The following is a 27,873-nucleotide window of genomic DNA, read 5'->3' as shown; positions in this document are numbered from 1 at the left end:
CCCCTTCCCCAGCACCAGCCAGCACACCCTGCCCCCCCCACCATGCAGGCTGGGGGTCGGACGGGGATCGAAGTGTTGCAAGGAGACCACAGGACTCGGTTCACGTCTGATCCACTGTATTTTAGTCTGTGTGCCGCCCGGGTGAGCACTGGCTCACGGTGTTTCCGAGTGTGGGGCGTTAGTGGGGGAGAGGCCGAGGACATGCCCGCCGGGGGGGGGGGGCGGGGGGCGTGCCGCCTGCACTCAGGCAGTCCGGTGGCCCCGGAGAGGAAGTGGTGGCAGAAGGGGGTGTCGGAAGATGCAGAGAGTCGCTGGAGTGAACCCACCCCAGCGAGGGAGCCCCCCACCGGCCCGGAAGCGAGAGGCGGCTCCCTGCTGGTGCCGTCCCCAGAACCTGACGCCAGGCTCCGGTCCTCCCACAGGGTGCTTGAGCCTGGGCCCAGCAAGGTCTGGAACAGGAAGGCAGGGCCGCCCTCCCTGGCAGGTACTGGCCCTGTGCCACCAGCTCAGTGTCCAGCTGAAGACCACCTTGCCCCCAGCAGCTGCTGACCGCTGAGTCCACCTCCCCACACTCCCCTCCCCCGCCTTGTGCTGACCCGTTCCGTCCATGGAGCCTGTGGAGCCTGGCCGGAGCCAGCTCCTGCTCTTCCCCCTCTTTCTGTTAAGGCCCTGGACCTGAGTGGCCAGCAGGGCCAAGCTCCGGAAGCTAGCTCTCGCCCGCCCGAAGGGGGCCTGGTCCTTCACACCAGGGGGAGGTCCGCCCTCCAGTCCCCATCCAGGGCCTGTCCCGGCCCGATGTTCTCAACCTGCGCCCACACTCCCTCTCCATCTCCCTGCTAAATCCCGCTCAGAGGACACCACCGAGTGCCCAGCTCCGGGCCGGGCAGGGGCGGGGTCACGAGGGCCAGCGCTGTGGCCAGAAGCGCAACGGAGGGTCCAGCCGTGGAGAGAGGACTTGGGGGTCACGTGGAGTCTCCACGCAGCCAAGACCCGGTCAGCACCCCTAGCCCCCAGGCCCAGACCCAGGTTTCGGGGGCGGGCGCCTCCCCCGCCGGCATCGGGAGAAGGGGCCCTGGACCGCGCGTGGCGGCCGGCTCACCGCCCCCGGCCCGCGGGCCCTGGCGGCGGCGGCGGGGGGCGCGGGGCGCGGCTGCGCTCGCTGTCCGGCGTGCAGGCCTTGGCCGACATCGCCCTCTCGCGGCCGGAGCGGAAGGCCGCCGTCACGGTCACCAGGTAGGCGGTGCCGGGCGCCAGGCCTTCCAGAGTGGTGCTGTTGCTGCCCGCGGGCACGTCCACCCGCTGCGCCGCGCCGCCGCGCAGCGGGCCAAACTGCACGTGGTAGCCGAGCGCCGCGGCCGGGCCCAGCGCCGGGGCCCAGCTCACGCGCAGGCTGCGCGGCCTGACGTGTGAGATGACGATGCGCTCCGGCCCGGCCTCTTCTGCGGGGGAAGCGCTGGTGAGTGGGTGGGGTCCTAGCCCTAACCGCCCCACCTCCGCGCTCCGCTCCCGTCCGCGGGCGTCCCCGCCCCCGGTCCCGCGGGCTCACCCGGTAGCGTGCGCACCCGCAGGTGCTGCGGCCTCGTAGGGTGTACGTTGGACTCGGGCACTAGCGCCACGTCGTAGTCCGTGTCGGGGTCCAGGTCGGCCCAAGCCCAGCCCGTGGCGTTCCCCGGCAGCTGCTGTCGGCGCGCGGTTCCCGACTCCGCGCGGGGCACCAGTTCCAACACGTAATAGCCTGAGTCCGTGCTCAGCAGTGGTGGCCAAGCCAGGCGGAAGCCGTTGGACGTGACTTCAGAAACACGGAGCTGCTGCGGCTGCAAAGCGTCTGCGGGTGATGCAGGGGGATGGAGAACCACGGTCACATCCTCCCGCCCAGGCCTGGGACCCTAACTGCTGGCTCAGGAGATATTGGAGATCCAGATATCCGAGGCAAGGGCTGGGGCACCCACCAGGAAGACGCAGGGAGCAGGAGTGCTGGGGAGCCAGGCCAGCCTGGCCACACCCAGCAGATGCTAATAACACGAACTGGTGGCAGGGCGGGGGTCGGGCAGGACTGCAGCCCCCCCTTCACTTCTGGCCCCATCAGGGGCTTCCCTGCCTGCCTCAGCCCCAGCCCGTCAGGAAGCAGTCTCAGCCACCTCCTGCCCGGTCCAGGAACCTGGACAAGGGTCCCTGCAAGGTGGCAGGGTCCCAGGTGGTGTCTGAGAGCAGAGCACCAGCCCCCCCCCCACACAGCCAGAGTGGCACAGAGTCAGGGGGTGGATGGATCTGGAGAGTCAAGACAGAGGCCGATGGTGAGGTTGGCGAGGGAGGCCCCCAGGGGACGCCCTGAGGGGTGTTGGAGATGCGACAACGCCAGGAGCAGCTGGGCCTGGGGTTGGACATGCTGTTCACCCCAGGTCCACAGGAGAAGGTGACCCCCAAAGCAGGATTCCCCCCAGTGTGCATTACTCCTGAGCCAGCCGTGACCGTGCTAGCGGGCATGGCGGATGCATGTCTGGGCAGGGTTAAGCCTGTCACCATCCTGCTGCCGCCTCCTCTGAGGCTGGCTGTCCCGGCTGCCAGCCTGGCCCTCACTCTCCTGCCCGTTCCCCGTCCCCCCCAACTCTGGAGCCCCCACACTGCCCTGCAGCCCCCTGTTTTTCCTGTCCAGATGCCTGCGTTTTCTCCTTCTGGCCCCTCACCCACCCCAGGCTCAGCCACAGCGGTTCCCCTGGGACAACAAGGGGCCAGGTGTCCCCGGAGAGAATCTGCAGAAGCACCCTGGACCCCTCTCCACAAGCCACAGCCCAGCCTCTTCCGGGTTTGGGTGGATGATTAACCCACAGGCGGACGCTTGGGAGGAACCCTGGGGTTAGTGGTATTTTTCAGTGGCTGCAGCAGGCCAAGCCAGTGCCCAGGCCTTCATTGCCAGCCCCGCCCCCAGTGGGGTTTGGCTGGGTCAGTCCAGAAGAAAGTCTGTGGGGAGCTGCAGGCAAACCTGCTTAACGCCTTCTAGCTGTCCTCACCCCGGGGGGCAGTTGGGGAAAGTGGGGTCCCAAGGAAGCAGTCCTGCCCCCCCCCCCCGCCTGGCTCCCAGCCCCAGGCGCAGTGGGTCCTGGTGCCAGCGCCGGAGCACCCGCTGCCCACCTGCTGAGTCCTCGGCTTGGGGCCCCCCTTCCTCTCGGCTCCCCTCCACTCGGCCACGCCCCCCCACTGCAGCCCTTGCCCCCGGCCCGCACCATGGCCCCCCACTCCGTGGGGCCCCCAGCAGCGGGCTGGGCCTGTCAGAGAGTGCCCCGCCAAGAGCCGTTCCTCCTGGAGGCTCACCAGGCGCCCTTTCTGGGTTCCGCCCGGCCCCGCCCCCGCCCCGGCCCCGCCCACTCCCACCCACCGAGGAGGGAGCTCCGCAGCTCCGGGGCGATGATGCCCAGGTCGTCCACGTCCACGAAGTGCAGGTGCTTCTCCGCGGGGGCCGAGGCGGCGGCCGACAGCTCCAGGAGGTTGCCGCGGCCGGTGCTGACGATGAAGACGGTGACGCCCAGGTCCTTCAGCTCCTGCATCGGGGGCCCGACCGGGTCGCTGGAGCCGCCGTCAGTCACCCACACCAGCACCTTGGGCACCCCGGGCCGGGCCCCGGCCGCCTCGGCGAACAGCTGCTCCTTGGCGTACGCCAGCGCCGATCCGGTGTTGGTGTCGCCCATGAGCTGGGTCGCCGCGCGAATGGCGTCCTGCACGGCCGCGCCGGAGCCGTGCCGGCCGAAGGGGAACTCGGTGTGGGGCTGGCTGCTGACGTGCACCAGGCTGGCACGCAGGGCCTCCGGGCCCAGGGGCAGCGGGGCTGCCAGCTGCCCCAAGAACTCCCGGACTCGGGAAAACTCATAATGAGACACGCTGGCCGAGCTGTCCAACAGAAAGAGCAGGTCCCCCTGGGGGGTGGAGGCCGGGGGCCCTAGGGGAGAGGGGAGGGCTCAGCCCCACGCAGTGCCTGCCAGACGGCTCCACACCCATGGCGGGGCCCCCAGGGCCTGGGCTCTTCCTGAGTGAGTGCTGGCCTTCACCCAGGTCAGCCCTGAGGGCCTGCTCAGCCCCACCCCGAAGGCTCTGGGGGTGGCGTCCAGGGTGTAGAAGGGTCTGAGCTAACAGGAGGTCTGCACTCCCAGGGGGTCCCAGCTCAGCACCCTGGCCATGGGCCTGGGGTGGTCTCTGGGCTCATCCCATCTGTTAAGGAAAGCAGACCTCTCCAAGCCCCCACCCCACCCCCTTTCTGCAGCAGACGGCAGGCAGGCTGGAGCCAAGGGTCCTGGCCCAGAGCTCAGGGCAGTGGCAGGTGGACGGGCCTGGGTGGCTCAGGCTTGTCTTCCAGAGAAGCAGCCTCAGCCACACAGCTCAGCCTCCAGGGGAGGCAACAGGTGGGACGTGGAGGAGAGGGGCACCACGCAGCTGGTGAGACTGCGGCGGAGGAAGAGAAACGGGGGAGGCAGAGCACAGGTCACAGCCCCTCCCACAGCCTGGACGGCCAGGCGGGCAAGGTGCCGCCCCTTCCCGGGCCCGGTCCTCGGGCTGTGTCTGCACCCAGGAAGCAAGCTACCTGACACAGAAGCCTGAGAGCTCCGCCAGCGCCTCCTGGGCCTCTCCCTTCCTCCTGGCACCCCTGGGGATGCCAGGCCCCAGCCACAGATAGGCCCGGCCACCACTGGGCCACTGGCAGATGGGGACTGGGGTGTCTTGGTTCTGGCCTGGGTCTGGGGACCTCAGTTTTCCCTAATTCACTGGGCCAGCTCCAACCTTCTTGTCATTCCTCTACTAAGGGTCGTTCCAAGACAAGGAAACTGAGGCAGGGACCGCCTCCTGGACAGACACCTCCCCTCCCCTCCAGGCCCCACGATCCGGGCAGAACGATAGGGCAGAACGCAGCCTCCACGCTCAGTCGAGCCTCCTGGGACATCTGGGTCCGCCCGCCTGCCACCACCCCAGCCCGGCAGCCGCGGGAGGAGAGCGATGGCCCCGGGCTGGGGGTGGCGGGGGCGCCGGAGCCCGGCCTCAGCGCCCGCCGCACTCACCGCGCTCCGCGCTGCTCCGCACCAGCGCCAGGCTCAGGGCCAGGCCAAGCGCCGTCCAGGTCTGCATCGCGCGCGACGGAACCAGGCGCGCTCGGACTCCGCTAGCCCCTGGCTGGCTCGCTCTAGGGCGGCGACGCGCGCTGCCGCACGGGCTGGACCCCGGCCCCGCCCCCGAGAGGCCCCGCCTCGGTGTGCGCGCTCAGCCGCGTGCTTTGCCGAGACTCCAGGACTCTCTCGGGTGGCGCGCGCACGGAGGAGGGACTCGGACGCGCCCTCGTGGGCACGCACGCAAACACACAAGGCAGTCCTTCTTTCTGGCGGCGAGACTGCGAGGTCTGCCCTGCCCCCTGCCCTCTGCCCCCTGCCCTCTGCCCTCAACCAGGAGAAGACAGGGGGCCACCAGGCAGAGTCGGAGCTGGAAGTCCCTGAAGCATGCCCGAGGGGGCCCAGGACGTGTGAGAGGGTGGGGGTGACTCGAAGAACAACGTGCCCCTAACAAGGCCCAGGCCCTGGTCTCCACTGGGTCACAGGGCTGGGGGAGGGGGAGGTGCCTGGGGACTGGGATGTGTGTCCCCAAGGACGGATGGACCAACAGGGATGGAGAGGCCAAACTGAGAAAAGATGCAGGGCATGGGGCACTGATGCAGGCCCTGTCCAGCGTAGCCATGTGAGGGTTGTTGCTGCGCCCACAGACCCTGCCCCGTGAGGGGCCGAGGGCTGAGGTCAGACCCCCAGCAACCCACTGGAGCCCCCCCTGGAGGGACCCGCTCTCGAGCCCCCCAGGGTGGGGCAGTGTCCCCTGGGCGGAAGACGACGTGGAAGAGAGCCGGACGCCTCACTCATGCGATGCCTTCCTGTGCGGTGGCCACCGGCGCCACCCCGCCGCTCCTCCCTGCGGGGCCAGGAGGGGGTGGCGACGAGCCCCTGAGTGGGGACTCCGTGGCCAGGATGCCCCTCCCCCCCCACCTCCCAGGGGATGCTCCTTGAAGGAGCAGCAGATGGATGGGATCCGAGGGTCTTCCTTCCTCTCCTTCTGGCAGGTGAGAGGCAGGCAGGCAGGCTGAGCTCCGCTTTGCCTAAAAAAGGAAGCGGCTCAGCCGAGCCCGAGGAGCTGGGGCAGGAACAGAGCGAGAACTGTGTCCCCGCGGCCCCCACCCCTCGCCGGGAATCTTGGCAGCGGCCGCGCTGGCTGGGCTCCACGGACCTCAGGCCTCGGCGGGACCAGAAACTGCCTGGTGCTTCCGCCTGGGCCTCGTGGTGGGAGCGGGGCCTCGGGCCGCCAAGGCCCAGGGGCCGCTGCCTGGAGGAGCCCCGCTTGGCCCCCTGCTGCCCAGCACGCGAGGCTACCGGGGGCTGCTGTGGGGAGAAGGGCTGCGAGCGGAGGCCAGCCAGGCAGTAGCCCCCGCCGAGGAGGGGGCCCGGGGCCTGGGAGGGGGGCGCACCCCGGTGGACACATGCAACTGCTTCCTGGTTCCCCCTGGTCTCCCAGCTGGGCCCTGGGGGGGGGTGGCCTGTGGCGAGGCAGTGGCGTCCCTGCTTGCCCCTTCCTCCGGCCCAGCCCCAGCGGGTGGGACCCCGGTGGAAGGCAAGGCCCGCTGTGCAGGGCTGACGGGGAAGTTTCCGTCCCTCCTGGAAAAACTGAGCGGGTCTTCTTGGCCGAGACTCAAGCCCTCTAGGAAGCAGCCGCCCTCCAGCCTCCAGCCCCGGCATCAGAGGGAGAAGGGATGGGACGCCTGGCCTGGGGAGTCCTCGGCCCGGGCTGCTGCCCAGCCCGCCCTGAGCCCGGCCACCTGCCCTGGCCGGGAACCCCCGCCCGGCTCCGGGGCAGCCACTCCAGCAGTTCCCTCGGGCTGAGCCTCCCCCCCGGGCCCCGCCCCCAGGAGACGCCTTCCGCCTCGTCGTCGTCGTCACGCCCCTGCTCCCCGGCCCCACTTCTGTGTCCACGGCCCCCCAGCCCACCCCAGGGAGACAGGGGCAGACGGAGAGTCCCCGGGGAGGCCGGGGTCAGCCAGGAGTGCCCTGGTCAGGGCCAGGGCCGAGCCCGAGGCAGACGCCACAGGAAGCACAAACATAATGGTCCGGAAAGCTCCTCTTTGAGGGAAGGCAGGCGGGGGTCAAGGGGGCCCAGAGGAGGACAGAGGCGCCAGGACACAGCAGGCCTGGCCCCCGGGCCTCCCCCGCTGCTGCTTGGCCCTGGGACCGTGGCCTTGGCCCGGCGGGGAGCCCGGCGCGGCGCGCATCACTTCCTGGAGCGGGCCACCCGCCGCTCCGTCCCGAGCAGGTGGAGAGGGTTCCGGGAAGCCGGGACTCAGCCCTGCAGGCCCCGCCCCCGCCCCCTCCGCGGGGGGAGCGCTCCCTCCTCCGCACAGTCCAGGCCTCCGCGGAGAAGAAGGGCCTTTTATCCCCGGCTCATTGTGGTCACGCTGACCCCACGGAAAAGGGCAGCTCCCGGGACCTCTGACCTCACCCCTGACTCCAGCCCGGGGCTCTCTGCGGGGCCCGAGGGGCAGACGGGCCTGGGCCCTGTCGCCCGCCGCTGCCCCGTCCGCTGGGGCTGCCCCCACCTTCAGCTGTTTTTCGGTTGTTGGATCTGCCCACGCAGAGGCGGGAGCAGGAAGGGGCGGCTGCCATGGCCCTGGGGCAGGGGTGGGGGCACGCCAAGGCCCCCAACACGACCCCACAGCAGTCAGTGAGACGGGGCGGGGCATCCGAGAGCACAGGGCCCCCCCCACCCCCGAGACCCTGCCGCCCTGCCCCCCCACCCACACATTCTTCCAGACTTAACCTGCCTGTTTGCGGTCAGGGACGTGCTGGGACCTGAGGGCCCGTCCGGGGGTCCCGGCTTTCATCCCCAGGAGTCCAGGCCTGCCCTCTGTGGCCCAGAGCTGACGGCCCCGCCCTGGCCCCCCGGCAGGCGTGGGGGCCGCCTGAGTGCGGCACCCCATTTTCGTTGCTCCTTCCTCAGTGCTGGGCCAGGCCGCAGGCAGGGTCTGCAGTGAGGACACACAGGGACTGGGCACGGCCCCTGTGTGTCCCCCCCCCCCGCGCTGCCGGGTCAGAGGGGGTACCAGCGCTGTCCTTGTTTTCCCCACCGAGGGCGGGGCGGGGGCTGCAGGAAGCGCTGAGGCCCTCGGGTGGGGGCAGGCGGGTGTGTGCCGGAGCTGTAGGCGGCCTGGGGGCAGGGGTGGCCGTGGGCTGTAAGGCCTCCTTCGCTGGGCAGGCCAGGGCCCACGGGGAGCTGCCTGGGTTGCCGCTGCCAGAGGCAGTGCCTGATGGGCAGGAGTGGGTGGCACAGAGGAAGGCAGAGCCACTGCTGGGGTCCGGCCTGTGCAGCGCCCTCACGGGGTGCTCTGCAGAGGTGGGCCCCGGAGCTTCGGTTCCCTCCGCGGGGACTTTCTGTGACAGGGAGGTGACCGCCACTCCCTGCACCAGCCCCGGGTTGGGTCCCCACGGGCCTGCAGGGGAAGGAGAGAGCGGGGCGGGCCAAGCCTGTGTCGCCTCCCTGGCGGGGCCTCCCCAGAGGAGGGATGGGGCCCCAGAGCAGGGGCCTTAGGCCTCAGAGCCAGCTCTGCCTGGTCCTGCAGTGGGGGTCCAGACCAGGTCCCCCAAGGTGGGCCTCAGCAGTAGGCAGGGTGCTTCGAGCTGAAGGCCACTCCAGCTGCAGGCTCTGAGGGACCCTGTGCCCCTCCCACGCCTGCCCGGAGGCCTCGAGCAGCGGGCCTGCCCCTGGCGAGCGGTGGGCCGGGTCCACTGCTTGTGACCGGTTCACAGGGCAGAACGAGTTTCTGTTCACCCATACCTGCCCTTCTCGCCCTCGCCCTGGCTCGGGATCCCCGCCGCCTGCGCCCCCTTTCTGGCTCCGGCCCTCTCGTGCCTGGGGGTCTCAGACCCCCCCGTTTGCCGGGTTCCTGTGCTCAGCTGGCTGGTTTCCGTCGCTTTTCTGTGTCCTGTCTGTTGGCTGTTGGGCCGGCCGGAGGAGCCCTGGGGGCAGAGGAGAGTGTGCTCCTGCACAGGGCGAGGGTGGTGGTGGGCGAGCGGGGTCTGGGACGGAGTCCACGGAGAGAAGCAAGTGCGGAGAGTCAAGGTCTTGCTCGCTCTCCAGCAAAAGGGAGGGGCGCAGTGGGGAGGGATACACCAGCACCCGGGGGTGGGGGCTTTGGGCTTTTATTGGACTAACGTCGGATTAAAAAGGAGGGGGGGTTGCTGCGGTGCAGCCCCCGGGCCGCTGGGGCGTTGGGACACGAGGCTGCAGTTTGCTCCCTGGTGCCTCCTGCCTGCGGCTGTGGGGGTGGTCAGTTCTGTTCCTGTTCCAGCCACGCCCAGCCCCGGGGACGACACGCTCAGAAGAGTAACATGGCATCGTGTTTAACAAGGTCCAGGCCTGCTGGGCAAACGGTGCCACGACAGCAAATGGCGCTGGCGTGGTCCTTTCGCCCACGACCCAGCTCACTTCCCACCCGGCACCCCTTGCCCAGCCCACACGCCGCATCTGGGTGCAAGCTGGAGGGGCGGAACTGGCCCTAGACCCCTCCCGGCCGCTACTTCCGTCTGAGGGGGTGCCTGCAGGCGCCTCAGCTCCTGGGAAACGCTTCGTGCAGGAATAAATGGCTTCGGACAGGTCGGGGGGCCTTGCGTCATCTCCACACCCGTGGGGTCGGATGGCCAGCCCCTCCCCACCCAGGGCTGCAGGGGAGGAGGACAGGCAGGAGCCGGTACTCGCACACAGGGGCCTGGGGGTCCCCACAGCCGGGCATGCTCTGCAGAGCAGAGGCATGGGCACTGGGGTGGGGAAAGGGCGATCGTTGTCCTGGGGACGAATAGGGGTCATGTGCTAGCTCCAGCCGGCTCAGGGGAGGCCTGTGTGGCGGCCTCACTGACGCCGAGACCTGAGGCCACCCCACGGGAGGGTCTGACCAGAAGCCGGTCATGGAGGGCAGTCGGGTCCCGGGCTTCCAGGCTGGGACCCTCCCTGACTCACGTTGGTCTCGACCTTAATCGAGCTCCTGTTGTCTCTTCTCGTCTATGACGACGGGGACACACCTGTGGGATTGCACAGGCACCACCAGCACCACCGACGCCCCAGTGGCCACTGAGCCCCTGACTGTCACTGTCACCCTGTGGACGGTGAGCTGCCCTGCGCCCACCTATGCGAAGCGGCGTCCACCACCTCCCTTTTCCTCGGGTCCCTGACGTCCCCACCCCGCCTCGCTGTCTCCCGCCTCCCCGGCCTCTCTCTCCCCAGTGGGTTTCACCGAACCCCCTTACACCTCTTCTGACTGCAGTGTACAAAGTGGGGTGCAAAGCGGCCATTTTCTGGGGTGTGGTCTCCATCCCCTGAGGTTTTGCTTCCTTGCGATCATCCTCAGTTTGGTTCTGAGAAACTCACAAAAACCCTTCCGGTGTGGATGTTTCTCACGTGGACATTCTCCAGGGGAGGCCTCCGCCCGGCCTGCCAGCCCCTCAGCGCCTGCCTCCTGAGCAGCTGGGACCCCTGGATGGGTTGAGGGGTGTTGAGGTCAGTGCTCCTCAACCTTCAGGGTGGGCTTGGGGGGCCATTTTAGGCTGGGATGGAGATGGAGGGGACCCCTGGGGGAGGGGAGCAGAGACTCCCACCAGAGGGTGCTGGGCCTGAGAGGAGGAGGCTTCTTGTCACGGCTCCGGGTGGGGCAAAGGATCGGAGGCAGAGATCTGGGGGGTTGGAGCCGGGGGGGGGGGGGGAGAAGGGCCTGGATAGGTCACGTGAATGACGGGCCTGGAGGAGGGGGGGTCTCGTGGCCGGAAGGCCAGGGCCCTGCCTCCCCACTAGCCCAGGCCTCCCTCCCCCTCACCGAGGACCTGTCCACAGGGTGTCAGATGGGGGGGCACCTGGCACACGGGAAAGAACAGAAGGTCCTCCCCAGCCTTCCCCAGGCCCAGGGCCTGGTTTCCGTTCCCCCTGCTGGGTCAGCTCTGGGCCGGCGGCACAGCCGCAGTGCCCCCACTTGCCCGACAGCTGGCCCTCTCAAAGCAGACCCCGAGGCCCCTCCGTGAACTTCCCACAGCCCCCCATAGGGGTCTTTGTGAGTGGGTGGGGCTGAGCTGGGCCTCGGGGGTGGCCTGTGGCCCTGGGACGCGCCTTAGGGGCCCTGTGGGCGCAGGCAGCTGAGCGCCCCGCCCCCAGCAGGCCCAGCTGTTGTCTGATGACTCCAGCGCCAGGCGCGTCCCCAGGAGAGTCCTCGCATCCTAAGACGCCTGGGCAGGAGGGGAAGGAAGACGGCCTTGGGCGCGAGGAAGTCATCCTTGACGGCCGGGCGCTCAGCCAGGCTCCTGTCTGCCTGGGAATGGCCTTGGAGCTGGGCACAGACGACTGGGAACCCCAGAGGACGCCTGTTGGGACCGAGCCAACTGCACAGTGGGCTCTGCTCAAGGCCAAGGAATGAACCCTGACCCTGGTCACACTCTGAGCTGTGAGCGAGCGGCTATCTTCCGGCACATCGGAGACCAGACCCTGCTGGTCACAGGCGGAGTCCAGCTAGCACTACGGCGCGTTAGGTCCTTAACAAGGCCTTTCAGCTGCCACTAGACTCTGGACAGGGCACAACAAGCACAGAGTTTTATTTTATTTATTTATTTATTTTCAGAGAGAGGGGAAGGGAGGGAGAAAGAGAGACAAACATCAAGGTGCAAGAGGTACAGGGATCGGCTGCCTCTCGCACGCCCCATCTGGGGACCTGGCCTGCAGCCCAGGCACGTGCCCTGACAGGGAATTGAACTGGTGACTTTTCGGTCTGCAGGCCAGCGCTCAGTCCACCGAGCCACAACAGCCAGGGCAGGCCTCAGAATTTTCACAGGTGTGGGCTGACCGTGAGCATTAGCAAACTTTCAGAGAAACAATACGCTATTCGTGAGAATCAGCGAAAGTAACACATAACAAAGTTAGACCCCCAAGACTAACAAATTGGAATTGTTAGGGACGGAGTATAAAATAACAGTGACCTGGTCAAGACAGCGAAGCTGGAGTCCACAGGTCAAGCGCGCCACCAAGAGACCGTCAGAAGTGATCAGAGTTAAAAAGGAAGCAAGTGTAACCTTTAGGTATCGTAACCGAAAATTAAATGGACGAGTTAATGGGCAGATTGGGCGCAGCGAGTGAACGGGAGCTGGAAGAGGGAGCTGAGGGGCTGGCCCACAAGGCAGCGGAGAGGGAGGATGAGACGGAAAACACAGGGGGGACGAGTTAAGAGTGCGGTCCGGGGGGAGGGCGACGTGTCCCCCAAGGACGCGTGCAATGACTGACAGCCAGAACTCCAGGGACACTAGTTGAGACTCCTCCGGAACCGATGAAATGCATGAATCCCCAGGAACGGGAAACACCGCGCATACCAAACGGATAGTTAAAAACGCACCCATACCCAGAAACAAGCTTAAAGCATAGAACAGAATACAGAAGACACGGATCTTAAAATTATGCAGAGAGAACCGACCGAGCCGGGCCCTGGCCTTAGTCCGAGCCGAGCGGGCCCCGGCGCGGCCGGCCGTCGCCGAGCTTCTGGGAGCGAGCTCTCCGGCGAGTGCGGAAGTCTCGGAGCCCTGCTGGAGGCCCCTGGCTGACCGGACAGGGCCCGCAGGGGCCGTCCTTTGCGAGGCGGCAGGAGCCCAGGGCAGCCACAGCGGCAGAAACCCCAAAGGCCGCCTTCCCGGGAGCCGGGACGCGCGCCCTCTCTGGGAGCCACCCCGCCTCGGGGAGGCTTTCCAGCGCCTCCGCGGCAGGGGTGCCCACGCGAGTGGGGACGCGCTGATCCCCCCCCCCCCGCCCCCCAGTTTCCAGGGAGTCCAGCGCCATCTCGCGGCCGCTCGGAGCACTGCGCACGAGCCGGAAGCACGCAGGCGACTTCGCGGGACCTGGACGCAGCCGTCGAGCTCGCCGGCCTGGGGCCACTTTAGGGGGGCTACCGGGGGCGGGCTTCGGGGGCCTCCCGGGACTTGGAAGGGCCTCTGGGGTCACACCCAGGCGCAGAGCTGCTCCTCCCCATCGGGGTGGCGTTCTGTCCGCACGCCGTCGCTGGACCCTGGGTGTCGGCGGGGCCCAGGGGTCCACATGGGGGGCGGCAGCAGCGGGCGGAGGCGCCGGGCCAGGCGGGCGCGGGTGGCAGAGGCGAGCACCAGCAGCGGAGGCAGCGAGAGGAAGCCCAGCACGATGAGCGTCGCGGAGCTGCGGTCGGAGAGCAGCGCGCGGCACGTGGGGACCGGCGCCGGGTGGACCTAGGGGCGGGGCGGGTGGTCAGGGGCGGGGCCATAGGCAGGTGGATGGGGCGGGGCCTGGGAGCGCGCCACCAGGGGCTAGGCCGGGAGGGCCTGAGGTCTAGTGGGGCCTGTGGCTGAGCCCCCTGTGGGCCTGTCCCTTCTGAGCCGAGGATGGGAGGTCAGGAACCCGAGAGGCAAATGGCTAGAGTAGGACTCCCTTGAGGCTCAGCTGGCAGAATCCCCACCCCTCTCCGCCTTTGCCAGATTCCCACCACTCACCCCCAACACACACATTACTCTCCCGCGGCCCTACTCTGCGCTGGCATCTGACCAGCAGCCCTGACCTGTGAGTGTCACCAGCTGATGTCACCTTACCTTCAGCGGCCCCTTGTTCAGTCCCCCTCCCCTGCCCTGTGCTTATAGGAAGGGGACATAGGGACCCACCTGCCTACACCCTCCGTGGTGAGGACCAAGCCGCAGCCCTGCACACACGGGAAACCCAGCTTGGGGCAGGAGGGCCCCTCCGCAGGGGCTGTGAGTGGGGGTGAGGGGCGGCGAGGGGCTGTGCACCGCTAAAATCCAGCAACATCTCATCTTTGCTCCCTGGAACCCCTTCCTCTCCCCACCCTGATCAGCTGTCCAGGCCCTGGTGGCCCCTGGTACAAGGCTGGGGGCCCTCAGGGGAGGGGAAGGAGCTGTCACCCCCCAGTGGGAAACAAAAGCCCTTTTTCTGCCGCAGCCGACGGGGGAGGGGCTGGCAGAAGGCCCCCAGGGAGGGGCACTCCCGTCTCTGGGGACAAGGAGGCCGGGCCCGAAGGGGGAAGATGCACCTTCAGGCCCAGGGCCCTGACCTCCCACAGGACCCCACTCCCCGGGGGTCCCGGCCGGTGCCCCCACCCCTGGAGGGCTCCGCTCACCTTGGAGTGGCACAGGAATCCCAGGTAGATGAGGGCGGCTGCCGGCATCAGCAGCAGCAGGAACACGGTTGCAGGAAGCAGCAGGTGGAGCAGGAGCTGGGACAGAAGTTGGCCGGGCAGCAGCAGCGTCCTGAGGCCTCGGGCAGCCACGCCTGCCCACCCGGAGGACAGCGGGGCGGACGCCTGGTGGGCGGGACGCCAGCGGGGCAGCATGGGCGCCGTGTCTGAGGCGTCCCCTCCCTCATCCTCCTCTGCCTCCCTCTCCTGCTCACTCATGCTCTCGCAGGCGGCGGGTCTGGTGGGCTCCCAGCGGCAGTCGGACAGCGACCGGGACCCCCAGGGTCAGCTCTAGGTGCCCTGGTCAGACTGCTTCTCAGACCCCGGCAGCCAGATGATGGACCAGCTGGAGGGCAGGACCCCAGGCCAGGTAGGTCCAGCCTCAACCATCTGTCTCCAGGGCCACACCCTTGCCTCAGTTTCCCCCACTGCTAGTCTGGGCCTCTCTCTGCCTGGCGACCACGGCTCCAGCCCTGGCCAGTGTCCGTAGCTCTGGTCAGGGCTAGCACAGCTGTCCCTATGGCCTGGCACCGGGGCCCTCCTCGCCCCTGGCCCCGCCCTCCCTGCCCTCCCCGCTCCCCCCGCAATGACATCATTTCCTAGAGCTCGACTCTCTCAGCTGCCCCGTCTGGAGCTGGCACGTAGAGGCCACCACCCACCCAACTGCCCAGTCCTGGCTCTTGCTGGTCCCCCCATCTGCAGACCTGGCCCCGCTCAGCCTCCGCCACCCAGGGAAGACACGGACGCCCACCCCCTGGGGTGGCTGAGAGGGCTGGTGGGACCCAGCACACACTCGGCGTGCAGTCATGGTGGCCACCCTGACAGGTGTCCCTGATCAGACGGAGTCCAGTCCGTCCTGGAGCACAGAAACTGGGAGCACAGATTCTGTTATTCCAAGTGGGGAGAAGCATGCCCCGCCCATCCACAAACCCCCAACTGACATCCCCAAGTATCAGTAAAACCCTCTCGCCACCTCCCAGGGGCCCCAGGGTGTCCTCGCATAACCAGGGGACAGGAGCCGAGGAGGCTCAGGCTGCCCTCGAGCCGCACGGAGGCAACAGGCGCCAGGCACCGAGGGCCCCTCCCCACCTCTGCAGCCCCGTTGCCTCCAACTTCCCTTTGAACGTATGTCAGGCCCCTCAGGCTGCCCGGCCCCCTCAGACGCCCCAGAGTCGGAGAGTCGGGGCTCCGGCAGCAACAGCAGGAACACGGTTAGGAATCATGAGCCTGCCACAGGCCCGGTCGGGGCGGCGGAGGCTCCCCAGCAGCTCACGCCGCGCCCCGTCACCAGGCACCAACGCAGCTCCCGCACGCCGAGATCTTATCGTGGCCGCTTGGTGAGTCAGACGGGGAACGTGGGGTAAAAGGCGCCGCAGGCGGTAATGTCTGGGAGAGAGTACGGAGGGCGAGCACACCCGTCTCATCTCCTTTCTGGCCCCACCCTGTTCTCAGGTGGGTCAGCTCGGCTCCAGGCCTTGAGGGTTGGGTGATGAGTGTGGCTGATGGCGGGGTGGAGAGGGGGGGGGCTCTGTGCAGGCCTCCGACGGCCTTGCAGGACCCGGCAGAGGCAGAGGCCCCGTAGGCCGTGGCAGGGTGTGGGAAGGCTGTCGGGGGGCGTCTGAGACCCCCCCGGCTCTGACCGGCCCCAGCGGACCCTCAACAACAGGGCAGCGGCCTCTGTGGGCTCCTCGCCCCGGGCTGTGCTGCCTGGGATCCAGCCCATCCTTGTGTCCACCGTCCCCTGTGGGATGGGGACACAGGGAGCTTCCGTTCCGAGAGAGGAAGGCAGATGCTCGAAGTAAAACACACGTCTTCAAGGAGTGACAGGTGCTGAGAAGAAAGCGGAACTCGGCCGGGGCCAGCTTGCCTCCGACTGACGGTCAGTTGAGGGCCCCTCTGGGAGGCGGCATCTGAGCAGAGTGGCTGAGGCTCGCGGGGCAGGGTCCCCGTGGCTTGGCGGTGAGTGGGGTCCCATAGCCTCCTGCGTGGAGACCCACCCTTCGGTCCTGGCACCTGTCAGGGCTGCTTTCTAGGGAGGGGCTGAGGCTCCGTTGCCCCTCTTGGAGGGGGGACAGGGTGGGGCCCAGGTGACAGCTCATCCCTGGGAGCCAGAGGGCGGGCCTGGGGTGGGAGTGACAGCCCCAAAGCTCTGCTGCCCCCTGGTGGGCAGTCCCGAGAGGCAGCTGGAGCTTCTCCTGTCGGGGCTTCTCCTGTTCAGGTGGCGTTCCCCAGCGACTGGGGATGGAAAGGCGGAGCCTGCCCCAGGGCCCCTGGAACAGAGGTGACCACCTTGCAGGGTGCTCAGGCCCCTTCCTGCAGCACCACTCCCAGCAGCTTCTGGTCTCCTGTCCTGAACATGCTCCCTCTGCCCGGCTCCCTCCCTCTGCCGCCCAGCCCTCCGCCTGTGACGGCCTCACTGGCTCCTCGGCATCTGACTCAAGGGGCTTCCTCCCCCAGGCCCTTTTAGCCAGGCTGCCTGGCTCGGGAAGGAAGGGTCCCCCCTCACGCTGTCCACCTCCCCGGCCTGGAATCAGGGTAGAGGCCAGACTCTGCCTGGCAGTGGCCTTGGCGGGGACAGGAGTGGGGGGCAGGGGCAGGCCCTGAGGGAGGGACCCATGGAAGGCACATGGGTACCTGGGCGGGGGGGTGCAAAGGCAAGTCCTGGCCCATCAAAGGCTGTGCTCTGCAGGGGACCTGCAGCCCTTGGGCGTGCGCCTGCTTGCCCGGCCTTTGTCTCTCGGAGCCCTGGCAGTTGGCGGAGGAGGACGGGCGCTGGGCTGGGGGCGGTGGCTGCCAGGTGGGGCCTCTCCTTCAACTGCTGGGTAAACCGTGTGGAGCAGCAGTGCGTGGCCTGGCCCAGGGGGCAGCAGGAGGCGGCTCTGCTCCCCCACACTCCCCGTCACACACACGCACACACACACACACACAGCTCCAGACTTCCTGCCCTCCGGGGCAGACACACCTCCACTGTCCCCCACCCATTCAGAAGCAGTTCCTGGCAAGGGCCACCAGCCTGTGGCTGGACCAGGATGAGCATGGAGAGGCACCCCAGCCAGAGGACAGAGCCCCTGGGCAGCCTCCCAGTGCGGGTAACAGAGCCTGCCGGTGGCCTGGTTCCCTGGGAGAAAGACCAGGTGTGTGTTGGGGGGGGGGGTCCCTGTTGTCCTGGGGACAGGGGGCTGGGGCTGGCCCCGGGCCTCCAGCATCCAAGCAGGATTCTTGCTCTCCTCAGGTGAATTCCGGGAGCTCAGAGCCCGGGAAGCAGGACTTGCCTGAGGCAGGAGCGGAGCAGGAACTCAGGTGGATTGAGCTGGGCTCCGAGGAGGCCCTGGGAGCTGGGGCCCAGGGGCCCAGGGCCCCACAGGCCTGGGGGGGCCTTCTGCAGGCTGTGTGGAGCGGTCACCCAGGCCTCACAATGCAGCTGCTGCGGCAGGGGGCCAGTGTGGAGGAGAGGTGAGCCCGGCTCAGGACAGGGTCTGTCCACCCGGAATGGGGGGCAGAGGTCCCACCTCTGAGCAGGAAGGAGGGGTTCCCTCAGGGGTAAAGTAGCACGTCCCTTTCCCAGCCTGGGCCCCTTTGCTGAACTGGGGAGAGAGGGCAGGGCTCCCTTCACCCTGCAGGGCAGGACAGGATCTTATCGACCCGCGGTCCCCTCCCTCGCCCTCACGTCCGGCTCCGCAGGGACAGCGCGGGAAGGACCCCGCTCCATTTGGCCGTGCTGCGCGGCCACGTGCCCCTGGTGCGGCTCTTGCTGCAGCGCGGGGCCCCGGTGGAAGCCACGGACTGCGCGGGGCGCACGCCGCTGCACGAGGCCCCCTGGCACGGGCACTCGCAGGTGGCCGAGCTGCTGCTGCGTCGTGGAGCCCCGACGGCGGCGCGCTCCGGGGCGGGCCTCTTGCCGCTGCACTGCGCAGCCGCGCTGGGCTGCACGCTGCTGGCTGGGCTTCTGCTGCGTGCGCCAGGCCCGGGCCCCGAGGCGGCGGACGCGCACGGCTGGACGGCGGCGCACTGGGCGGCCGCGGGGGGCCAGCTGCCGGTGCTGGAGCTGCTGGCGGCACGGGGTGGCGCGGGCCTGGACGGCGCCCTGCTGGTGGCCGCCGCGGCAGGGCGCGCGGCGGTGCTGCGCCTGCTCCTGGACTGTGGCGCGCGAGTGGACGCCCGGGACGGCGCGGGAGCCACAGCGCTCAGCGTCGCCGCCGACTTGGGGCGCCAGCAGGTACGTCCCGGTCTGACTCCCTGCCCCGCCCCTGCCACCGTGATGGGGAGGTTGCAGGGGAGTGTCCTTCGCCCCAGGAGCTGCACCGCCCACCGCAGGAGTGCGGATGGCGCCGGCAGAGCGGCCCCTGCGGGCAGGAGGAGGCGGAGCGGGGCGGACCCTAGCCTTGACTGCGCCCCGGGTGTGTGACGTCCCCGGGAAACCTGGGGAGCGTGTCTGGCCGGGCACCCAGGTTTACTCTGGTGACCCGCAGCAACGAATGTCTACTGAACACCAGGCGTGCGCTTGGGTCCAGCCAGCCCCCAGCCGGCGGGACAGCCGGCAGGGGGCTGCGAGTCTCGGGTTCGGTCCCAGGACGATGGGGGACAAGCGGTAGTCTCTAAGCCAGGGGTGTCAATGTCATTCTCAGCGGGGGCCACAGCAGCCTCGCGGTTGCCTTCAAAGGGCCGAAATAATTTTAGGACTGTATAAATGTAACTGCTCCTTAACTGGTAAGGAGTTGAAATTACATTCAGCGCTTTGAAGGCAAGGGCGAGCTGTTGTGGCCCGGATGAGAATGAGTTTGACACCCCTGCTAAGCATAGCCCCCCCCCAGCCCTGCCCCCAGAGCGCTGTTGGCTCATTTACCAAATGGGGACGCAGTGTTGAGAGAGAGGCGGTCAGGTGACACAGACCAGATGAGGTCTGGCTCAGGCCAGTGGCATGGCGGCCCCAGCCCCTCACCCTCCGGAGCCCGGGCTGGCCCTGCCCTGCCCTCCCCTCCTCTTCCAGGACATGGAGGTGCTGCTTGACCATGGGGCAGACCCGCGCCTCCGGGACAAGCACGGACGCGCTGCACTCCACAGAGCGGCCGCCAGGGGGCACCTGCCTGCCGTCCAGCTGCTGGCATCCCGGGGAGCGGAGGTGGACGCTCAAGACTCCTTGGCCCTCACCCCTCTGCACCATGCTGCTCGGGGAGGCCACGTGGAAGTCGCCAGACACCTCCTGGACAGTGGTGCACAGGTCAACGCTACTGGTTGGCTTCACAGGACACCCCTGCACCTCGCTGTGGAGCGTGGCCACGGCCCCACAGCAGAGCTGTTGCTGAGCCGGGGTGCCAGCCCCGCCGTAGGCACACCGTGGGGTGAGGTGACCCAGGACCTGGTGTCCGAGGGGGACCTGGCCCAGGCCCGGCCCACCCTTGGCAGGGAGCAGAATGACTGCTAGGGGCACACAGCCCCGTGGGCCTGAGCCTGCATGGCCAGCACTGGACAGAAACCTCCCCAGTACCACAGCCCTGGTCCTCTACCAGGCTCTGCCCTTCTGCGCTGAGGCCACGGGTGGTGTGGCTCGGAGAACAGCCCAGCCGAGAGGTTCCTGCAGGAAAAGGGGCAGGCGGTGGCTGGAGCCCCAGGAACGGGCCCATGGCCTGGCTTGGGACGGCAGCGCACCACCTGTGCAGCTCTGGCCAGCCCCACAATCTTCGGCAGAGAGACGGTCCTGGCCTTGTATTTGACCAACACCTGATGGTCTCCGCTTTGTCCGTCCACCACGGGGGTGTCACCCTCAGCTGCTGTCTCTGTACGTGGGGCAGTTCTGACGGTGATCTCTTAGATTCGACATTTGTCTGCTTGTGCCCATTAACTGCAGGGCGGAACCGCAGGGCCACCGTTGTCTGCAGCCCCCGTGACCCAGGGCTCGCACGCCCTGCTGATAGTGCCCGCCCCAAATTCCCAGGGCCAGGTGCCACAGCCGAGATAGCCGGCCACTGCAGCGAGGCCTCCGGCACTATCCAACCAGCTAGTCCCAAACGGTTCCCCTGCCCGGCCCAGCCCCGCCTGAAGGAGCTCCAGGAACCACACTGGCCAGAGCTTTTTGCCACTCCTGCCTCCTCACTGATACGTGTCCCTTCGTGGCCCAGGAGGGCCTGGCATGTCCCCTCCTCTTGGGCAATGGAATAAAATCTGCTTTATTGGTCTGCATCTCCCTGTTGCTGCTTGGCCAACCCCCAAGATGAAAGCCCTGGTATAGCTGAAACAGACAGTTGTTACCCTGGCTGCTGTGTGTGGCTCAATGGACTGAGTACCCGCCTGTGAACCCAGAGGTCACCGGTTCGATTCCCAGTGAGGATACATGCCTGGATTTCCAGCCAGGTCTCCAGTTGGGGGCGCTCAAGAGGCAACCACACACTGAAGTTTCTCTCCTGCTCTTTCTCCCTCCTTTCCCCAATCTAAAGATAAATACATAAAATCTTAAAAAGAGAGAGAACATCCTTGTTCTTAGGAAACACACAGCGTAGTATTCAGACGTCTCTGACTTGCTTTCAAATGGTCCAGAAAAACTCCACTGATGTGTTTATGAACATTTACAGGCCCAGCTGGCGTGGCTCAGTGGACTGAGCAGAGGCCTGTGAACCACATGCCTAGGTTGCAGGCTAGTTGGGGGTGTGTGAGAGGCAATCCCCTCCCTATTTCCCTTCCCCCTTCCCTTCCCCTCTCTGTAAATAAATAATAAAATCTTTAAAGACATTTCTAGAGAATGATTTCAAATGGAGCAAAATGTAAACAGTTGATACATTCCGGGAAAGCATATTGGAGAGATCCTTCAACTAGAGTTGCAATTTTTTTTTAAAGATTTTATTTATTTATTTTTAGGGAGAGAAGGGAGGGAGGGAGAGAGAGAGAGGGAGAGAGAGAAAGGGAGGGAGAGAGAGAGAGACATCAATGTGCGGTTGCTGGGGGTTATGGCCTGCAACCCAGGAATGTACCCTGGCTGGGAATCGAACGTGGGACACTTTGGTTCCCAGCCCGCGCTCAATCCTCTGAGCTACGCCAGCCAGGGCTTAGAGTTGCAATTTTTATAGAATTTAAAATCGTCTCTAAACAAAACATTACAAAGAAATTGCACTTACTTTGTGCCCCCCTCACCATATTTTATTGTGGTAAAATAGACACAGTGTAAAATTTACTAGTTTAAGCATTTTAAAGGGTCCCATTCGGTGGCATTTAGGGCTTCCACAGAGTTACGCAACCTCCACCACTATCCAGCTGCAGATGTCGTCACCCCAAAAACCCCCGTGCCCCGTGGTAGCCCCTCTCCCCACTGTGTCCGTGGGCTTGGTGTCAGTGGATCCGTCCAGTCTGGGCACTCCGTGGGACGCAACCGCGCAATACGTGGCCTTCGCACCCTGCGGGACGCGGTCCCGGGCTCACTCAGCAGCGGCCTGCATTGGTCCCTTGATCTCCGGTGGAGATCAGTACACGGTGCTCAGTACACGGTGGCCCACGTTTTGCGGACACGCTAGCATTTACTTCCCCAACGCCCCTATGAGGCGCCTTCCACTCCACGCCCCCTCCGGGTCCCGCCGCGCACGAGCATGCGCAAGAGAGCGGGGCGGCAGCGGGGCTGGGGCAAACGCGCGATGCCCCGGAAGTCCCCGGCGGGCCGCTGACCCGGAAGCGCTGGTGCGGCGCGGCGCGGCGCGTGCGTCTCTGAGCGGAGACCCCTGCCCGGGCTGTCATGGTCTTCCTTTCCGCGCAGCTCTGGCTGCGGAGCCGCGTCACCGACCGCTACTGGCGGGTCCAGGAGGTGCTGAAGCACGCGCGGGTGAGTTGGCCGCGCACGCCCCGCGCCCCCCGGCGCGCCCCGGGCGCCCGCGGGCCCCGCCGACGGCCCTCCTTTTCCGTCTCTTGACCCAGCATTTCCGGGGAAGGAAGAACCGCTGCTACCGGCTGGCCGTCCGGGCTGTGATGCGAGCGTTTGTGAAGTGCACGAAAGCTCGGAGACTGAAGAAGAGGAACTTGAGGACGGTGAGCCTGGCCCCGGGGGTCCCGGCGTCCCGCGGGCTGAGGGGCTGGCCGGCCGCCCTCCCCTCCCGCCGGGGTTGCCGGCGTGTTTGGAGCCGAACCCCGCATCTCAGGGGATGGCAGGCTTCCCCGTCCTCCCGCTGCCGAGGCGGAAGCCTCAGCACCACGCTCGGGGCCTTCGTTTCTTCCGCTCTCACACCTCACACCCGAAACACCGGCCGCAGCCGGTTGGCCGGGGCCCTGCGTCCTCATCGGCACCGCAGGAACCCTCTCGCCGGCGCCCCCGCTCCGCCCGACCACCCCGCTGTGCCTGCTGCTCGCGCGCCCGTCCCACTCGTGAGAAAGGCGAGCCCACCCGACCTGGCTACTCCCGCGTCCGCGGCCCTGCTCCCTCCAGCTGTTGTCCCTCCATTGCTTCATTCCACGTGGTAGCGCTCGCCTCAGTGGGTGCCCGCATTCCCCGCGTGGATCCGCTCCACACTCGGAGCGCATCTGTACAGTGTCGTTCCTCTGTTCTCTGTGCCCGCGAGTGGGTTGTGCGTCCACTGCCCTGCACACCAGTGCCTGCCTGATTGGGCGAGAAGCTGGCGTTGCAGTGAGGAGCACCAGCCATTGCCCTCTGCTGTTCGTGCTGCACGCCTGTTTGCGGGAAAAGAAAACACTGATTTCTCTATTCACTTAAAAAAAAAAATTAATGCGTGAGTACCTCTCCCACGCCCCCTACCGGGGACCTGGCCTGCAACCCAGGCACCTGCCCCGACTGGGAATCGAACTGATGACGTTTTAGCTTGCAGGCCAGCACTCCGTCCACTGAGCCACACCAGCCAGGGCTTCTCTCTGCTTTTACAAATCTCTTTATCGGGCGGTGCGGGTGTGACATCTCATTAGTTTTTAAGCATCTCGATGTTTTCTGGTTTCAGCTCTGGATTAATCGAATCACAGCTGCCTCCCAGGAGCACGGCCTGAAGTACCCAGCGTTCCTGTCCAATTTAATTAAGGTGAGGTTGAGGGTGTGGTCCTGTTAAGACACAGAGTGGCTGCAAGCAGGTGTGGCGGCGCAGCGTTAGCACCTGGACACTTGTTCTCGGGTGGGTTCCAGGACTCCCTGTACCAGCCGTGCCCTCACCCTGCTGGGGGAGGAAGTGGAGATGGGCACGGACTAACAGGACACGAGCCCTGGTGTCTCCCCATGGAGGGGAAAGGGTAGAGAAACGTGGCTTCAACTTTCGTTTCAAAGTTTCGACTGTGAGTGAGTTCTGATGGGGCAGCAGGTAAAGTGGAAACTCACCCAGTTAAAGAGGAGGGGAGTCTTGGAGGCAGAAAACAAGCGTCGGGAAACCCTAGTAATTGCTTTATCTGGTGATTATGCTGTTCCCGGGGGCCGGTTGTGTTTCTACCTTGTCCCAGTTCCTGGCTTTGGCAGTTGGCAGAGACCCTCGGGGTCCTGCCGGGGACCTGAGGCCTGCAGAGGAGAAGGGCGCGCAAGGCACACAGGCCCCAGGCGGTGGGGCAGGCTCCCCTCCCTCCATGTGCCTCTCGGAGACCCTCCTGCCTCTGCACCTCGGTCTTCCGAAGCCACTTCCAGTTCTGCTCGTCCGACGACTTGGTTTGGCTTTCGTGGGAATTGGGAGTGCCTGGTTTCCACCCCTGCCTCCTCCGCTGGTGTCTCGTGCTATTGTTTGTGAATGGAAGTTGTTTCCTCTTCTGAACTGACTCCAAGGGTCACCCCAGGCTCTCGGTCATAGTTCTGCCTAGGTGATGACGGTGACCCTAAACAGGGTCCTTGGTTTCCTGGCACCAGGACTGGATGCCAGCCTCCTCTCCAGTTTCCTCTGTGCACGAGATTCACTGCTCCTCCCCGTCCCCTGCCCCACCAGGGCCCTTCCCAGACAGATGCTGTATCCTGAGAGGGTGGGGCCAGCCCTGGAGCCGGCTGGTGTGCACACACGCCCGGTGGGACCGGGGGCTTGGCGGCGTTCTCTTCTGCAGCAGAACGTGGTCCTGATTCGGACTCTCCTTCTCTCCTCAGTGCCAGGTGGAGCTCAACAGGAAGGTGCTGGCCGACCTAGCCATCTACGAACCAAAGACTTTTAAATCCTTGGCTGCTTTGGCCAAAAGGAGGGGACAGGAAGGATTTGCTGCTGCCTTGGGGGACGGGAAGGAGCCCGAGGGCATATTTTCCCGAGTGGCACAGAACCGCTGAGGGGACCCCTGTCCTCTCTGGCCAAGTGTCTTAGGAAAAGGCTCCCCCCCCCCCCATGATCATAACTCAGAAAGGAGCCAAGAATCGTTTGCGGGAGTGTGCTGGGTTTGATGGCGTGGTTTTAATTTACAGTTTGGTAACAGGTGTGAGGGACAGGCACCGTCTGTCCTCCTGGGGACAGGCCGGCAACGCCGCATGGTAGCAGGCTGCGCTGCGAATAAAGCTCGTGTGGTGATGGGTGTTTTGAGCTGTGTCCTCTGGCATCAAGCAACCATGGAGGAGGCTGCTGGGGGTCACCTGCATCCGTGCCTTCCTCTCGGGACCTCAAATCCTCTTCTTCAAGGGGCTGTTTGCACCCGGGTGCTCAGCTCTGACCCTGGCTCCGCTCAGAGCTGTGAGTGCCTGTCCAGCGCCCGCAGACCTGTGCTCCCCACCCCCCAGCCTTTCCAGCAGGAGCCCATGGCGCAGCTCTTCAGCCGTTCTGCACACCAGCCTGTTTCCCTGCTCTCCCCTCGCTCCCTAGCCCAGGAGGGGTGACAGGCCGGTGACCGTTGGAGCAGCAGGTGCTCAACTCAAGTTCAGAGCCCAGCCCAGAAGAAGGTTCCCTGCGCTAACCTCACGGCAGCTCTGCTGGCCCTGCTCTGACCACTGCCGCCCAGGGGACACGGAGGCTGTGCCCCGGCCCACTCAGGGTCAGCACCTCCCTCTGCTCTCGGGGAACTGGTTCCACGCTCGGCCTCTCCTGTTCTGTGAGCCCCTTCCATCTGTGGGGCACGCCGTCCTTCCCTCCAGCCCACCCTGGTCTCCGCTCCAGTGTCTTGTCGCTGGGTCTGCAGTTATTCCCAATGGCTCTCGCCAGAGCTGTCCCCTGCAGCCAAGTCCGATGGATACTGTCAGCCCTTGACCCCTGAGGACCACACACTTCCCTCCTTCTCACGCCCCCGTCCCAGGCCTCCCCCTGCCCAGGGAAGCTCTGCAGGCCCACCATTGCCTTCACTTCTGGCCACACACATCTGCCTTCCCCAACTCACCGCTCCGATGCTGGGTCCTGTGGTGACACTGTCCTCCACCCATCCCCTGGAGGTCCTTCTGGAACCTTCCTTGGATGGACACCCACCCACCGTCAACCCCGTATAGAGCCAGTCAGGCCCTGGGTACCTACTGCCTGGCAATCTCTTGAATCTTTTAATTTTTCTGCATCTTTACTGTGGACTCACATCTCTTCTGGCTCCAGCCACTGCACTGCCCCAAAGAGACCTGCTCCTGGCCCTTGCCACCATGTGCAATGATGGCCACTAGACCAGAAACACTTGGAGGCCGGGGGAGGAGTCTTGCTCACTTTTCTGTTGCACTGGTGCAGTGTCCGGCCCTGCACACGGGGCTCGGTGCACGTGATCCTCAGCGAGCGCCTGCTGCTCGGGCAACAGGGTAGAGGAAGCAGCCTTTTGAGGTGTGTGGTGAGCACCACAGGCTGCCCTGGAGCGGCTTTAGCTCAGTAAAGGGTGATGGGGGTGTGGCAGGCAGCTGTGGCTCATCCCCCGACACACAGCCTGACCCTCACAGGCTAGAGCCACCTGCTTTCCCCTTGCCTCCGGCCCATCGTTGCTCCGAGGACAGACGAGCAGCCCAGGCAGAGCCAAGGATGAGCAGTTTGCTGGGGTTTGCGGACCAGAAGTTCCTCCCTTTCCGCCATTAGTCCTGGTGAAGGTTTGGGTGACACTTGCAGCAGATGACTAATACTGCGTGTGCTCTTCTGCAGATGTGACAGCAGCACGCTCTCAGGTGACCTGAACCCCCCCAGAGGCTGGCAGGCAGTAACCCCGAGAGCACTTGGTGTGACACACGAAGGTGTGGAGGGTCCGCAGAGTCCAGACCCACAGGGGTTCATGGGTGTATGAACACCTCATGGGTGCCCCCTGACTGCAGGATGAGGGCAAAGCCCCTTACCACAGCCCCTGGGGTGTCCTGGCCTGGCCCCTGCCCACGACTCCTGCAGGAACCCGTGCCTTTCCTCGCGCTGCCACGGACTTTGTAGAAGCATCGACTTAAACGTTAACAGCTACTCCTCTTTCCTGTGAACTCAATAATATTTTGCCTTTTTAACAATTTTATTTACTTATTTTTACACAGAGGGGGATGGAGGGAGAAAGAGAAACTTAATGTGTGGTTGTCTTTCCTGCACCCCCTACTGGGGACCTGGCCTGCAACCCAGGCATGTGCCCTAACTGGGAATCCAACCGGCGACCCTTTGGTTCACAGGACAGAGCTTATATTCACTGAGCCACACCAGCCAGGGCTATTTTGTCTTTTTTTTTTTTTTTTAATACTTTTTAGTGTAGCTTTTGGACTCTATTCTGAAAGCAAGGACTTTAGTGATCTGGTATTGATATTTGTACCCCCAAACCCCACCAACTGCCACATGTTGGTAGAGGCAAACGTGGGTAGGGGGGAAGAGCCCTCTAAATAGATCCTGAATAAAGCCCGGAAAACTTCAGAACACAACCCGCAGAAGCTCAGGTCCGCGAGAAAAACGCCCTTTAGCCCCCGAGCCCTGGAGAAAAACGGCTAACTTAGATGGCTCTGTGGGCGCCACACCTGTTTGCTCGCCAGCCCTGGAGCCGTGGGGGTCTCTCTGGCGTGAGCCGCAAATACGCCGGACGTGAGTAAAACGTCGGCTGGGTGTCCTCGCGGCAAAAAGAATTCGCTCGGGGCAAAGACGGACTGCGATCCGGAATGGGAGGCCAAGGCCAGCCAGGTGGGGGTTTCCACCCGGAGGGAAATGGAGAAAGTACTGGCGAGAGCGGAAGAGGAAGTTGAGGGTGGGGGCCTTCACCCTCGAGGTGCTCGGTCGGGACCCCGGAGCCGACCCCGCAGGGCTCCCCGGGTGACACGGGTGTGAGAGCTCCTCCCACACGCCCTGCCTGGATTAACCTTTCTGTCATAGATGTCATCACTCTCAAACACCTCCCTGGGGACCAGTCCCTGTCCCTGCACCCAAGCCCCGGACCATCGGGCTCCCACCAGACCCCCGGAACGCAATCCAGCAGTGGAAAGGCAGCCGCCGAACCCTGAGAGCGCCCTGGGAGAGGGGTCGTCCCGCAGAGTCACACCGTCTGCGGTCCGGATCCTCAGGTGCCTGCAGGCTGCCCGCAAGCACCTTCGGGAAAAACCGGACTCCAAGAAGCCTTCGGGCTGCAGTGCGGAACTCCCAAGCTCCCAACTCTGTGGAGGTGCAGCGACCCCGGAAGGGCCCAGGGTAGTGGTGGCGGGGGGAACATCGGAACCTAGTGCTTCCGGGTCGCGGCCCAGACGGTGGCCTCTCCCCGGTGCCGCGGTGCCCCCTGGGTAACCAGCCAAAACCCCCGCCCGCGCTTGGTTCCGGCGTCGTCCACGACAGTGATGGGCAGGCCTCTTAGCCAATAGTAGCAAG

General features: G+C 65.7%; 4 protein-coding genes across 7 annotated transcripts; 2 read left to right on the top strand and 2 right to left on the bottom strand.

Moving 5' to 3' along the window:
* Positions 1-95: 95 nt before the first annotated feature.
* VWA1 (von Willebrand factor A domain containing 1) lies at positions 96-5,209 on the bottom strand. Its single transcript, XM_028512558.2, has 4 exons — positions 5,043-5,209; positions 3,374-3,931; positions 1,547-1,825; positions 96-1,439 (listed from the first exon to the last, which is right to left on the bottom strand). Exons 1-4 carry the CDS (start codon positions 5,107-5,109, stop codon positions 1,096-1,098), a joined length of 1,248 nt encoding a protein of 415 aa, XP_028368359.1. The 5' UTR covers positions 5,110-5,209; the 3' UTR covers positions 96-1,095.
* Positions 5,210-11,759: 6,550 nt separating this feature from the next.
* TMEM88B (transmembrane protein 88B) lies at positions 11,760-14,482 on the bottom strand. Its single transcript, XM_028512557.2, has 2 exons — positions 14,183-14,482; positions 11,760-13,283 (listed from the first exon to the last, which is right to left on the bottom strand). The coding sequence occupies exons 1-2, from the start codon at positions 14,456-14,458 to the stop codon at positions 13,023-13,025; spliced, it is 537 nt and encodes a 178-aa protein (XP_028368358.1). The 5' UTR covers positions 14,459-14,482; the 3' UTR covers positions 11,760-13,022.
* A 9-nt stretch (positions 14,483-14,491) lies between these two features.
* Positions 14,492-19,807, top strand: ANKRD65 (ankyrin repeat domain 65). 4 transcript variants are annotated; one of them, XM_036025168.1, is made up of 5 exons: positions 15,899-16,150; positions 17,222-17,328; positions 17,472-17,692; positions 17,921-18,455; positions 19,227-19,807. In XM_036025168.1, exons 2-5 carry the CDS (start codon positions 17,269-17,271, stop codon positions 19,659-19,661), a joined length of 1,251 nt encoding a protein of 416 aa, XP_035881061.1. In that variant the 5' UTR covers positions 15,899-16,150; positions 17,222-17,268; the 3' UTR covers positions 19,662-19,807. The 4 variants fall into 4 exon arrangements, with proteins under 4 accessions (XP_035881062.1, XP_035881061.1, XP_035881060.1 ...); XM_036025167.1 differs by having other exon boundaries at positions 15,899-16,151; positions 17,193-17,328; XM_036025169.1 differs by lacking the exons at positions 15,899-16,150; positions 17,222-17,328 and adding an exon at positions 14,492-14,609.
* A 2,079-nt stretch (positions 19,808-21,886) lies between these two features.
* On the top strand, positions 21,887-24,678 carry MRPL20 (mitochondrial ribosomal protein L20). Its single transcript, XM_028513061.2, has 4 exons — positions 21,887-22,040; positions 22,133-22,243; positions 23,161-23,238; positions 24,270-24,678. The coding sequence occupies exons 1-4, from the start codon at positions 21,954-21,956 to the stop codon at positions 24,441-24,443; spliced, it is 450 nt and encodes a 149-aa protein (XP_028368862.1). The 5' UTR covers positions 21,887-21,953; the 3' UTR covers positions 24,444-24,678.
* The last annotated feature ends 3,195 nt before the right edge of the window (positions 24,679-27,873 follow it).

This window comes from Phyllostomus discolor, chromosome 5 (genome assembly GCF_004126475.2).
Source record: "Phyllostomus discolor isolate MPI-MPIP mPhyDis1 chromosome 5, mPhyDis1.pri.v3, whole genome shotgun sequence".
Classification (NCBI taxonomy): domain Eukaryota; kingdom Metazoa; phylum Chordata; class Mammalia; order Chiroptera; family Phyllostomidae; genus Phyllostomus; species Phyllostomus discolor.
This window is presented reverse-complemented; position numbering and strand designations above follow the sequence as displayed.

What these genes read in the sequence shown, in the direction of transcription:
- ANKRD65 (XM_036025168.1), top strand. Translation starts at nt 17,269, where the DNA reads ATGAGCATGGAGAGGCACCCCAGCCAGAGGACAGAGCCCCTGGGCAGC. An exon ending in TGGGCAGCCTCCCAGTGCGG is followed by an intron (nt 17,329 to 17,471) that starts GTAACAGAGCCT and finishes TGCTCTCCTCAG; the next exon opens with GTGAATTCCGGGAGCTCAGA. An exon ending in GGGGCCAGTGTGGAGGAGAG is followed by an intron (nt 17,693 to 17,920) that starts GTGAGCCCGGCT and finishes CCGGCTCCGCAG; the next exon opens with GGACAGCGCGGGAAGGACCC.
- VWA1 (XM_028512558.2), bottom strand. Translation starts at nt 5,109, where the DNA reads ATGCAGACCTGGACGGCGCTTGGCCTGGCCCTGAGCCTGGCGCTGGTG. An exon ending in GCTGCGGAGCTCCCTCCTCG is followed by an intron (nt 1,826 to 3,373) that starts GTGGGTGGGAGT and finishes CATCACCCGCAG; the next exon opens with ACGCTTTGCAGCCGCAGCAG. An exon ending in GCGGGTGCGCACGCTACCGG is followed by an intron (nt 1,440 to 1,546) that starts GTGAGCCCGCGG and finishes CTTCCCCCGCAG; the next exon opens with AAGAGGCCGGGCCGGAGCGC.
- MRPL20 (XM_028513061.2), top strand. Translation starts at nt 21,954, where the DNA reads ATGGTCTTCCTTTCCGCGCAGCTCTGGCTGCGGAGCCGCGTCACCGAC. An exon ending in AGAAGAGGAACTTGAGGACG is followed by an intron (nt 22,244 to 23,160) that starts GTGAGCCTGGCC and finishes TTCTGGTTTCAG; the next exon opens with CTCTGGATTAATCGAATCAC. An exon ending in TCCTGTCCAATTTAATTAAG is followed by an intron (nt 23,239 to 24,269) that starts GTGAGGTTGAGG and finishes TTCTCTCCTCAG; the next exon opens with TGCCAGGTGGAGCTCAACAG.
- TMEM88B (XM_028512557.2), bottom strand. Translation starts at nt 14,458, where the DNA reads ATGAGTGAGCAGGAGAGGGAGGCAGAGGAGGATGAGGGAGGGGACGCC. An exon ending in GATTCCTGTGCCACTCCAAG is followed by an intron (nt 13,284 to 14,182) that starts GTGAGCGGAGCC and finishes CCCCGCCCCTAG; the next exon opens with GTCCACCCGGCGCCGGTCCC.